Source organism: Entelurus aequoreus, linkage group LG11, assembly GCF_033978785.1.
Source record: "Entelurus aequoreus isolate RoL-2023_Sb linkage group LG11, RoL_Eaeq_v1.1, whole genome shotgun sequence".
In the NCBI taxonomy this organism is placed as follows: Eukaryota; Metazoa; Chordata; class Actinopteri; order Syngnathiformes; family Syngnathidae; genus Entelurus; species Entelurus aequoreus.
This window is the reverse complement of record NC_084741.1, coordinates 43782166-43795644: the sequence shown is the minus strand read 5'-3', so window position 1 is coordinate 43795644 and position 13479 is coordinate 43782166. Positions and strand designations below refer to the sequence as shown.

At 43.3% G+C, this 13479-nt stretch overlaps 1 protein-coding gene across 2 annotated transcripts in view; it reads right to left on the bottom strand.

Annotated features, from left to right (window-relative positions):
* The window catches only part of colec10 (collectin sub-family member 10 (C-type lectin)), an 85576-nt gene extending 72799 nt beyond the window's left edge, over nt 1-12777 (bottom strand). For both annotated transcript variants that reach the window (XM_062063387.1, XM_062063386.1), the window contains exons 1-2: nt 12591-12777; nt 4558-4629 (exon numbers count right to left, since the gene is read on the bottom strand). In XM_062063387.1, the coding sequence (XP_061919371.1) occupies nt 4558-4629; nt 12591-12702 (184 nt within the window). In that variant the 5' untranslated portion in view covers nt 12703-12777. The remainder of the gene's footprint in view (nt 1-4557; nt 4630-12590) is intronic.
* Nucleotides 12778-13479: the final 702 nt, after the last annotated feature.

The following is a 13479-nucleotide window of genomic DNA, read 5'->3' as shown; positions in this document are numbered from 1 at the left end:
CACTTGCTGGCGTGAGCTCAAAGATGAGGAGGGATTTTCCTCCGATGCTGTCTTGGCTCTGTTCCTGCTGGAATAGTAAGTGACTTTTGATGCTCAAATCAAAATGATAATGCTAATGTTAGATATCGGAAATTTGCGTGATAGCAATAAATAGCCACCAACTTGATAGTTTGCAGTTTCAAAATGACACGACCAGCCACGCAACAAACTCAAAAGTAATGTATAAAGCAAAAACAAAGCAATGACTACAAACCGCAAATATAAAGTTTGAGTAAAATATATAGTTTCCTACTGAGTAAAGATCAGTCATACTGACTCATTGTGGTTTTATCATGTCATTTTGACCTTTAATGCGCTAGTACTCATGGGAAATGTGGTCTTCATTCTGGCAAAACACTACCGCTTTGGTCCATTGGCGGTGCCAAAAACAAAGAACCAAAACTAAAAGTTCCTACGCTGGGTTTAAGAATATTGATATTTTATAAGAATATGGCTGTAAATTTGTTGTAATGTTGCTCAGTTTTAACAATTAGGCACTGAAGTTAGTAACTCTATATTGGCTGTACATTCAAGATGTCACCTGACCCACTTCTGGTTATTGTAGGAAATTGTGCATGTACAGTATAATAATATCTACTGCTATAGCGCTGGTGTTTCCACACTGTCCTTCTACTTTTTAATAATACTTAAGATAGTTATAAACCCAATTTAAGTAGTTTTAGTAATCTCATTGGATGTTTTTTCATGCTCAATGCATGACAGTAATTTATTTTTTGTCAAGAACCACAAAGTGTGTCTTCCGGCATTCTTGTTTAACAATAAAGAACCTCAGGGTTGAATAACCATCCATTTTCTACCCTCTCGTGCTCACGGGGGTGCTGGAGCCTATCCCAGCTGCATTCGGGCGGAAGGCGGGGTACACCCTGGACAAGTTGCTACCTCATCACAGGGCCAACACAGATAGACAGACAACATTCACACTCACATTCACATTCACACACAAGGGCCAATTTTGTGTTGCCAATCAACCCAGGTGCATGTCTTTGGAGGTGGAATGAGGCCAGAGTACCTGGAGGGAACCCACGCAGTCATGAGGAGAACATGCAAACTCCACACAGAAAGACCCAGAGCCCGGGGATTGAACCGAGGACGTTCTTATTGTGAGGCACACACACTAACCCCTGTTTCACCGTGCTGCCCAGTTCAAATAACTTGAAACGTAATGGAGTATGGAGTAATCATCCAAAGGTAGACCCTTACCTATTTGCATAGTTAAATCCAGGTGCACAGCAGGCACAAGACATTGATACAACGTTTATTATACATAAATGTCCTTTAAAACTGACGTTGAAACAACATTTCAAAATGGTTGTATTTGAAAATTGAGACAACGTGTCTAATGTTGGATCCATATGTTGGTTGGGAAATGACCAAATTTCAATGGTCAAACCAACGTCAGCACCTGACGTTGTTCCAATGTTATGTTTGAGTTGCTCAACGTCAGGACCTAGTTCAACAAGTTCTCAACGTTGTTTTAATGTCTTGTGCCTGCTGGGTGGTGACCTACTTTTTGACCATGTAGTGTATAAAGATTCCATTGGGCATTAGAGGCTGCCCTTTTGGAAGGTGGACGCATAACCACCCAAGACATCAAGAATAGTGTAAATCAAACATCCTATTCCTCATAACTATTTTAAGTTTCCAGAAACAGAAACACACTAATTAGCAATCATTACCAAGCTGTTTTGGTCAAGTGTCAAGACAATCAGGAGGACTTTTTCAACAGACTAATCACGCTGGTCAAAACATGGCTCCATATCAATGATCCCAGAGACTAAAACCTATTCATAGCATTATCACTTGCCAACTCTTGGAAATACACAATTCCAAACCATAATGGGATGTCTTGCTCACAGTTATTTACAAAATTATTATTATGCACAAAATTATCAGGACCAACAAAGCATCTCAGATGGCTCAATTGATGTAGGCCATCAAAACCGAGAGGCTGAGGGTCCATCTCTTGTCAGACACTTTGGTTCTTATTACAATAGGCCGTTTTCCACCAAAAGTTCAGGTTCCTGGAACTAGAAGTCTGTGGTTTGTGTTTCCACCGCATTTCACAATTCAGGGTAGTTTATACAAATCAGGCTGATGACATATGGAGGGGTGGTTTAGTATATGTCTACACTGATATGTAAAAAAACCCAGACAATTTTATGTTAAAGTTGTCTTACTAAAAATTAATTAGATGAAATACAAAGCAATAATATACAAAACAATATGATTTAAAAAAATAAAGTGGACCTAATTGTTCATAAAAAGTCAGTTTTTGTCCACAATGTGTCAGAAAGTCGTCCTCTCAGTAAAGATGAATTCATGAGAGTCAGGTGGTTCTTTGAGGTCAATATCAGCTGTGGATAACAAAATATAAATAATAAATGTCAGTGTTTGTCTCACGCCGACAACACAAACACATCGGCTTTAACGTTAGCTTGTTAGCATTAGCATTCTGTTGACTTGGGTTGAGGCTAATAACTACACAAATGGATTGTTACTGATTACTTTTACGACATGTAATAAAGTCAATAGTTAATAATTAATGACATTTACCTTTGTTCCACTTGTTTACTGCCTCCTTTATTTCACATTTATCCAATACATTCTCAGAGTAGTTATCAGCTGAGGTCGTTGCTTTAAATCCGGCTGAATACTTCATACTCCTCTGTAAATACGTTTTTAAAGCGTTTGTGCACTTCTCGTAGCTTTGCATATCGAAATTAAGTTTGTAAAAAATAATAAACAACAATAAACTGCATATAGTTTAAAGAGTAGAGCTGAGTAAAAACACTGTAAGATAGTTCCACTGATCAGCGTTCTTCAGCTCTGCTGAAGAACGTTGATCAGTGGAAAGATCAGCTGAATCAACACAAAGATGCCCCACTAAAGCTCCTGCAAGTCGGAAATTCCCTTTGACCTTCTTTCTTTCCATTGTCAAGTTTGTTGTAATACACATACTGTACACAAAAATGTAACATTTTTAAAAGTCGCCCAGCGTTCTGTAATGGTGGTCCTGCTTTTGTTAAAAAAATACGTTTTAGGAACGCCCCCAATTGTGTTTAACCAAATAGCGTTTGACAGCAAAGCCCACCCCTGATAAGGTTTCAGGAACCTTCCAAAAGTCCCACCTAGCTGGCAAAAAAGTTCCTGAAGGACTATATATACACAAGTAGTTTTTGGTGAAAACACAGGGGGAACTTCATTTACCCCGGTAAATGGGAAACATTCCTGTTCTAGTAGGCCCTTTTCCACCACAGGAACTTTTCCAGGAACTTGTAAAATATACTAAACCACTCCTCCATACGTCATCAGCCTAATTTGTATAAACTACCCTGAACTGTGAAATGCAGTGGAAACACAAACCACACCCTTACAGGAACCTGTAGTTCTAAGACTCTAAAGTTCCTGAACTTTTGGTGGAAAAAGGCATATTGTTGTCCATAAGCCGGACAGGACTGTCTTGTGGCCATGCAATTCTTCGACCCTTTATTCTCTTGACCTCTACCAATATTCAACCACAAAGACATTCCTCAATTTCAAGCCCCTCACAGAAGATAAAACACTTATTTTTTAGGTCAAGTTATGGCTTAGCACGCAAGACGAGAAGTCATTGCAGCGGCGTAAAGAAATGGGAGTGTCATGTTTCAATATCGTGAAGCTTTACCCCACAATGAGGGGACATTGTGGCTGTTTTATAAAGTATTTAGCTTACACAAGGTAAACTCACACAAAGCGAAGAGGCAAAGTAATAAAAAAAGCAAAGTAGGGTAGGAGGCGAACGTTAACTTAAAACTCTAGGCTTTGTTTAGTGCCCGAGTTTTTTTTTTGGTGGACCCATTTTGGTTTCCAATACTACTTATTTATTATTATTGTTATTATTATTAGACTCCTGAAAGGCCCCCACCTCACACTAAACCTAACGTTACTGCGCCATATACACACACTTAGTATGTTTAAAGTAGAGATTATCTGATTCATCTAGGATTATAGTCAGTGTATATTAATCATAATGATACACCCTTATTAATATAATTACTATCAGTATTATTAGAGCATCTACTGGGGTTAAGCCTCCCCTGTCTTTAGAAACTAGCGACGCCTCTGTTTCAAACTTTAAACAAGGGTCTTTGAATGCATCACAATTATGTCCTGTGAGATGCAAAAGTGAAACTTAAACATTTTGTCCGATGTTGCCACAAATAGATTTATCTTTTTTTTTAAAACCTTTTTCTATCATCTCCTGGTTGCCAAATGTTGGCGCTGCGTGTAAATGCTTAAAGGTGAGCTTTGATGACCTTATGATGTTTACGAGTGAACACTAAATTGTTCGATGCCGGGTTTACCACTACCAGATGACTCTGGCAATTATTGTTTATTTAAGTCCATGGGAAGTGGATCAGGAGAACACCCTTTGTATGAAGATGAAACTTGGTGCAAATCATTTCAGTATAAAAATTGTTAATTTAAAATACACAGAACTGTAATTTAACATAATACCTGGAAATCCTGGAGAGCCGTTCTTCCCCAGTTTTCCCTCATCTCCCTCTTCTCCGATCTCACCTTGATCTCCTTCATACAAAGAAAGGATTAGCAAACGAACAAAATAAACAAAGCAATTGTGGGCATATTCTAAAATGGAACATCTTTACCGTGTTAACAATACACAATCCAATTTAGACTTTTGTCATTTTGTGTGTAAGTTCTGATGTACACACAGTTTGTTCGTATTAATATTTTCGATTATGCAGTACTTCACAAAAGTTTTAGGCCACAATTAGATATTTTTGCAATACTTTATTGAGCACATATACTGTAACTCAAATATCACTTAGTAGATCTTCAAGGCTAAAAAGTGAACATTGTGTTATTTGTGTTTGTTCATTAGCAGGTTACTTCCTGGTTAAAGAGGATGAAAAACAGACAGGGGTGCCATTGTGATTCTGGTGGATTGGCTGTTCCTTTAATGATATAGTGACCCAAACTGGAATAACAAGCTCCTGTATTAATCACTATCAAAATATAAAGTATTTTTCCTTGGTCCATGTGACACCGATCTACAAAGTTTAGTGGTAATAAGGGCCTGAGCGGGCGATGTAGAACACCACAAGGACCCGATTTAATTTGCAATGATTATTATTATTATTATCATTATTATTATTGTATCATGCATTGAAATTCACTAAATTGGAATCATTTTTTTTTCTTCTGCCAATTGTAGCCTTCCTTTTTATTTATTGTTTTATTATTTCAGAATGACTACTGTGAACATTTTTGTGTAAAACAATAAAAACAAGTGCTGGTCAAAGACTTTTACATGGTAATATATGCCACAGCTATTTCATTTCTAAAACCAAAAGGTCCATTGAACTATTATTTATGAGATCACTGTTGGAGTCAAAAACAAATGAGTTGTACAGTACATGCAAAAGAGGTTTTGGCAAGACGTGATGTCTGATGTGGCTGCCAAGGACACTTTGTAGCCTGGGTGCTGGGCAAAGGCAGGATAGCAACAAACCTGTTTGCATTGGTGCATATTAACGTCACTTTATTATTTTGTACCGGCTTCATATTTCTTCATAAAATTAAACTGTATACTGTTCAGGAATATTACCTTAATGTGGATGTTTCCTATACATTTATAAATGGTTGATTTATATAGGCCAGTAAGGTAAAGTTTTGTACCTGACAAGTTTCGGCTATCTTGCTTCTGCAGCCTTCATCAACCTAAATCAACAATTTATAAATACACATTAGTAGGCTAAATGAACCTTTTCAACGTGTTTCCTATACAGTTGTAACAATACAGTTGTGGTTATAGTTTGCAGCTGTGTAAAACTGCATTCTGTCATACTCAGTGGAGGTTCTTTTTGCCTCTCTTGAGTAAGTAAATAAAAATAATATAAATATAACACATCTCACTTACACTTAGTGTTGTCCCGATACCAATATTTTGGTACCGGTACCTGTACTAAAATTATTTCGATACTTTTCGGTACTTTTCTAAATAAAGGGGACCACAAAAAAGTGCATTATTGACTTTATTTTGACAAAAAATCTTAGGGTACATTAAACATATGTTTCTTATTGCAGTTTAGTACTTAAATAAAATAGTGAACACACATGACAACTTGTCTTTTAGTATTAAGTAAGCAAACAAAGGCTCCTAATTAGTCTGCTGACATATGCAGTAACATATTGTGTCATTTTCCATTGTATTATTTTGTCAAAATTATTAAGGACAAGTGGTAGAAAATTAATTATTAATCTACTTCTTCATTTACTGTTAATATCTGCTTACTTTCTCTTTTAACATGTTCTATATACACTTCTGTTAAAATGTAATAATCACTTATTCTTCTGTTGTTTTGATACTTTACATTATTTTTGGATTATACCACAAATGTATGAATGAAACAACAAAGACTCAGATTTCCCTCGCCCGGACGCGGGTCACCGGGGCCCCCCTCTGGAGCCAGGCCCGGAGTTGGGGCACGATGGCGAGCGCCTGGTGGCCGGGCCTGTCCCCATGGGGCCCGGCCGGGCACAGCCCGAAGAGGCAACGTGGGTCACCCCTCCAATGGGTTCACCACTCATGGGAGGGGCCGTAGAAGTCGGGTGCATTGTGAGCTGGGCGGAAGCCGAAGGCAGGGCACTTGGCGGTCCGATCCTCGGCTACAGAAGCTAGCTCTTGGGACGTGGAACGTCACCTCGCTGGGGGGGAAGGAGCCTGAGCTAGTGCGCGAGGTAGAGAAGTTCCGGCTAGATATAGTCGGACTCACCTCGACGCACAGCAAGGGCTCTGGAACCAGTTCTCTCGAGAGGGGCTGGACTCTCTTCTACACTGGCGTTGCACGCAGTGAGAGGCGACGAGCTGGGGTGGCAATTCTTGTTGCCCCCCGGCTCAAAGCCTGCACGTTGGAGTTCAACCCGGTGGACGAGAGGGTAGCCTCCCTCCGCCTTCGGGTGGGGGGACGGGTCCTGACTGTTGTTTGTGCTTACGCACCAAACAGCAGTTCAGAGTACCCACTCTTTTTGGATGCGCTCGAGGGAGTACTGGAAAGTGCTCCCCCGGGTGATTCCCTTGTCCTACTGGGTGACTTCAACGCTCATGTTGGCAACGACAGTGAAACCTGGAGAGGCGTGATTGGGAAGAATGGCCGCCCGGATCTGAACCCGAGTGGTGTTTTGTTATTGGACTTTTGTGCTCGTCACAGATTGTCCATAACGAACACCATGTTCAAACATAAGGGTGTCCATATGTGCACTTGGCACCAGGACACCCTAGGCCGCAGTTCCATGATCGACTTTGTAGTTGTGTCATCGGATTTGCGGCCTCATGTTTTGGACACTCGAGTGAAGAGAGGGGCGGAGCTTTCTACCGATCACCACCTGGTGGTGAGTTGGCTGCGATGGTGGGGGAGGATGCCGGACAGACCTGGCAGGCCCAAACGCATTGTGAGGGTCTGCTGGGAACGTCTGGCAGAGTCTCCTGTCAGAGAGAGTTTCAATTCCCACCTCCGGAAGAACTTTGAACATGTCACGAGGGAGGTGCTGGACATTGAGTCCGAGTGGACCATGTTCCGCGCCTCTATTGTCGAGGCGGCTGATTGGAGCTGTGGCCGCAAGGTAGTTGGTGCCTGTCGTGGCGGTAATCCTAGAACCCGTTGGTGGACACCGGCGGTGAGGGATGCCGTCAAGCTGAAGAAGGAGTCCTATCGGGTTCTTTTGGCTCATGGGACTCCGGAGGCAGCAGACAGGTACCGACAGGCCAAGCGGTGTGCGGTGTGCGGCTTCGGCGGTCGCGGAGGCAAAAACTCGGACATGGGAGGAGTTTGGAGAAGCCATGGAAAACGACTTCCGGACGGCTTCGAAGCGATTCTGGACCACCATCCGCCGCCTCAGGAGGGTGAAGCAGTGCACTGTCAACACCGTGTATGGTGCGGATGGTGTTCTGCTGACCTCGACTGCGGATGTTGTGGATCGGTGGAGGGAATACTTCGAAGACCTCCTCAATCCCACCAACACGTCTTCCTATGAGGAAGCAGTGCCTGGGGAATCTGTGGTGGGCTCTCCTATTTCTGGGTCTAAGGTTGCTGAGGTAGTTAAAAAGCTCCTCGGTGGCAAGGCCCCGGGGGTGGATGAGTTCCGCCCGGAGTTCCTTAAGGCTCTGGATGCTGTGGGGCTGTCTTGGTTGACAAGACTCTGCAGCATCGCGTGGACATCGGGGGCGGTACCTTTGGATTGGCAGACCGGGGTGGTGGTTCCTCTCTTTAAGAAGGGGAACCGGAGGGTGTGTTCCAACTATCGTGGGATCACACTCCTCAGCCTTCCCGGTAAGGTTTATTCGGGTGTACTGTAGAGGAGGCTACGCCGGATAGTCGGACCTCGGATTCAGGAGGAACAGTGTGGTTTTCGTCCTGGTCGTGGAACTGTGGACCAGCTCTATACTCTCGGCAGGATCCTTGAGGGTGTATGGGAGTTTGCCCAACCAGTCTACATGTGCTTTGTGGACTTGGAGAAGGCATTCGACCGTGTCCCTCGGGAAGTCCTGTGGGGAGTGCTCAGAGAGTATGGGGTTTCGGACTGTCTGATTGTGGCGGTCCGCTCCCTGTATGATCAGTGTCAGAGCTTGGTCCGCATTGCCGGCAGTAAGTCGGACACGTTTCCAGTGAGGGTTGGACTCCGCCAAGGCTGCCCTTTGTCACCGATTCTGTTCATAACTTTTATGGACAGAATTTCTAGGCGCAGTCAAGGCGTTGAGGGGATCCGGTTTGGTGGCCGCAGGATTAGGTCTCTGCTTTTTGCGGATGATGTGGTCCTGATGGCTTCATCCGGCCAGGATCTTCAGCTCTCGCTGGATCGGTTCGCAGCCGAATGTGAAGCGACTGGGATGAGAATCAGCACCTCCAAGTCCGAGTCCATGGTTCTCGCCCGGAAAAGGGTGGAGTGCCATCTCCGGGTTGGGGAGGAGACTCTGCCCCAAGTGGAGGAGTTCAAGTACCTAGGAGTCTTGTTCACGAGTGGGGGAAGAGTGGATCGTGAGATCGACAGGCGGATCGGTGTGGCGTCTTCAGTAATGCGGACGCTGTATCGATCCGTTGTGGTGAAGAAGGAGCTGAGCCTGAAGGCAAAGCTCTCAATTTTCCGGTCGATCTACGTTCCCATCCTCACCTATGGTCATGAGCTTTGGGTTATGACCGAAAAGACAAGATCACGGGTACAGGCGGCCGAAATGAGTTTCCTCCGCCGGGTGGCGGGGCTCTCCCTTAGAGATAGGGTGAGAAGCTCTGCCATCCGGGGGAAACTCAAAGTAAAGCCGCTGCTCCTCCACATCGAGAGGAGCCAGATGAGGTGGTTCGGGCATCTGGTCAGGATGCCACCCGAACGCCTCCCTAGGTGTTTAGGGCACGTCCAACCGCTAGGAGGCCACGGGGAAGACCCAGGACACGTTGGGAAGACTATGTCTCCCGGCTGGCCTGGGAACGCCTCGGGATCCCCCGGGAGGAGCTGGACGAAGTGGCTGGGGAGAGGAAAGTCTGGGCTTCCCTGCTTAGGCTGCTGCCCCCGCGACCCGACCTCGGATAAGCGGAAGAAGATGGATGGATGGATGGATGGATGGACCAAAAATGTAGGTATCAATCCGATACCAAGTAGTTACAGGATCATAAATTGGTCATATTCAAAGTCCTCATGTGTCCAGGGACATATTTCCTGAGTTGATAAACATAATATAAATAAATAAAAAACGAAAGATGTTGTGGTGCCAAAAAATATCGACGTAATCATAGTAGTATCGCTCCTGTACTTGGTATCATTACAGTGGATGTCAGGTGTAGATCCACAACTGCCGTTGGTTTACATTTTGACGCCGGTGAGCTACGGTGTGTAGTGAAGCATGTTTAGCTATTCCTCGTCGTGCAGGGATGATACTTGTAAGAAACTTATTTCATTAGTCGCCATGGAGGCGAGGATTATTAATTTAGAAGTAGCTAAAACACTGCCGACAGAGGCTGGACTTTAGCCGCTAGCTAGCTAGCCATGTCTTAAAGGCCTACTGAAATGAAATTTTTTTATTTAAACGGGGATAGCAGATCCATTCTATGTGTCATACTTGATCATTTTGCGATATTGCCATATTTTTGCTGAAAGGATTTAGTATAGAACAACGTCGATAAAGTTCGCAACTTTTGGTCTCTGATAAAAAAAACCTTGCCCCTACCGGAAGTAGCGTGATGACGTTGTCAGTTGTTCACTCCCTCATATTTTCCTATTGTTTTCAACGCAGCTAGAGCTATTCGGACCATTACCCCATTAATTTGAGCGAGGATGAAAGATTCGTGGACGAGGAACGTTAGAGTGACGGACTAGAATGCAGTGAAATACATATTTTTTTTCGCTCTGACCGTAACTTAGGTACAAGCTGGCTCATTGGATTCCACACGTTCTCCTTTTTCTATTGTGGGTCACGGATTTGTATTTTAAACCACCTCGGATACTATATCCTCTTGAAAATGAGAGTCGAGAACCCGAAATAGACATTAACAGTGACCTGTATCTCCACGACAATACATCGACGAAGCTCATTAGCATTAGCTACGAGCTAACGTGATAGCTACGAGCTAACGTGATAGCATCTGTCTCAAATGCAGATAGAAACAAAATAAATAAATCCCTGACTGGAAGGATAGACAGAAGATCAACAATAGTATTAAACCATGTACATGTAACTACACAATTAATAGATCTCAGCCTGGCAAAGCTTAACAATGCTGTTGCTAACGACGCTAAGGCTAACTTAGCAACTTAGCAACCGGACCTCACAGAGCTGTGATAAAAACATTAGCGCTCCACCTACGCCAGCCAGCCCTCATCTGCCCAGCTCATCAACACCCGTGCTCACCTGCGTTCCAGCGATTGACGGCGCGACGAAGGACTTCACCCGATCATCCGTGCGGTGGCCGGTTAGCATCGGCTGGCGCGTCTGCTATCCAAGTGAGTAATCCTTGTTGTGTTGCTACAGCCGCCGCTATACACCGATCCCACCTACAACGTTCTTCTTTGCAGCCTCCATTGTTCATTAAACAAATTGCAAAAGATTCACCAATACAGATGTCCAGAATACTGTGGAATTATGAAATGAAAACAGAGCTTTTTTGTATTGTATTCAATGGGGTACCAATACTTCCGGTTCAATGATTGACGTCACGCGCATACTCATCCTCCGAAGGCTTTTTCAATCGGAAGTGTGGCGGGAATTTTAAAATTGCACTTTATAAGTTAACCAAGCCGTATTGGCATGTGTTGCAATGTTAAGATTTCATCATTGATATATAAACTATCAGACTGTGTGGTCGGTAGTAGTGGGTTGCAGTAGGCCTGTAAAGCACCTCTTCCTGAGGGCGTTTCAGTGTTACAACTTCACCTAGCGTTAGTTTTTAAGCCAAAATGCGTCCGTTCTCCCTTTTCAGTCTACACACTGTGTGCTTGTAAGTACTCCGTGATTGTGCACTGCGGAACATGCTCCTCTGCTCGTAAACCAGCAATGACATGATGTGACGACGATGGTGCACGGGGGAGTATGGAACCGGTACTTTTCAGAGGCGGTATATTACCAAAAATGGTTCATTAGTATCGCGGTACTATACTAATACCGGTATACCGTACAACCCTACTTACACTATTAAATTACTACTTAACTAACTGCCGCAATCAAAACTGATAGAGTATTATCATCATCGTAATTGTTGTGGCCGGTTTTTTTGAGGGATTCTGAAAGGTTGCTTCACAAGAAAAAGTATGTAGAAGAATGTACTGGTAGAAAAAAACAATAAGGTGACACATCCAACGAGGTGCATAACATTGGAAAAAAGCCTACGTGACGCTGCTGAAAATACGAAAAAACGTGGGCGCTCGACGTCACAGACACATTTTGAGGTCAGTCGTATCTGAGATGCGTCTTGTCTAAATAATCGCTCCAGTATTGTGGCAGCTGTCTAAATACACAAAGTTTCAAAGGGGATTTTTTTTTCAGCACACACAGACACAAACATGGTCTTTACTTCTTAGCTCACTTCCATTACGTCATCTTATGTCACTTTTGCGTCCGCCTGGGCTGAAATGGAAGAAATAAATACTTAACATCACCTGGTGTGCGTTTTTATTAGGTCTGTCCGAACCAGCAGGGGAATGAGCTACTGGATGTCATAAAAGAGAAAAGGCATTCCCTCCAAAAGACTGTGGGTGAACTCGCTGTTAAACTACAGGACATTCCACGCTGGCTACCTTCATCATCAACTCTATAAACTCCTAGAGAATTATTTTGGTGTTTCCTCAGAATTTTCCATTGTGTTTTTCCATTTGACCACTTACTGACATTTACATGACGACCCGCTTACAAGAAGTCTACAAGTTAAATAGCAGTTGGTTAAAAACACATGGGAAAGTATTTATATAGCTAACGCCTATAGTTTGGAATTACAATATAAGATTTTTTAATCTCACATTCACAATGCATAAGTGGTCATATTTACCTTTAGCTCCAGGTATGAAGGAGTTGCTGCAGACGTCTGGAGAGGCAAAAAGGCAGCTGAACAAGGCTGTAAGACAAAGTAACAGCAAGCCTGTTGTGCATCTTCCTGCCATGATCTATCAATAACTCTTATTTTAAAATATTATATTGACTGTGTTGCCTCCTCTGTGCTAGTGTATGCCTTCTGAGAGACGTAACCAAAGGACAGCAGGCCAGTGAAGCACTAATGAGCAGACATGTTGAAAGTAAGAAAACACACAGTAGAATGCACGCACCCACGCTTGTTTACATGCTCTTATCTGCTCCTTGTCATGCTGTCGAGCCACACTTGCCAGGGTCTCACATTCCACGGAGCTCAATTCAAAAACCCATCAAGCTTAAAGGCCTACTGAAATGAAATGTTCTTATTTAAACGGGGATAGCAGGTCCATTCTATGTGTCATACTTGATCATTTCGCGATATTGTCATATTTTTGCTGAAAGGATTTAGTAGAGAACATCGACGATAAAGTTCGCAACTTTTGGTCACTGATAAAAAAGCCTTGCCTGTACCGGAAGTAGCGTGACGTCACAGGTTGAAGAGCTCCTCACATCTGCACATTGTTTACACCAGCAGCGAGAGCGATTCGGACCGAGAAAGTGACGATTATCCCATTAATTTGAGCGAGGATGAAAGATTTGTGGATGAGGAAAGTGACAGTGAAGGATTAGAGTGCAGTGCAGGACACCAGGGTGTATCTTTTTTCGCTCTGACCGTAACTTAGGTACAAGGGCTCATTGGATTCCACACTTTCTCCTTTTTCTATTGTGGATCACGGATTTGTATTTTAAACCACCTTGGATACTTTATCCTCTTGAAAATGAGAGTCGAGAACGCGAAATGGACATTC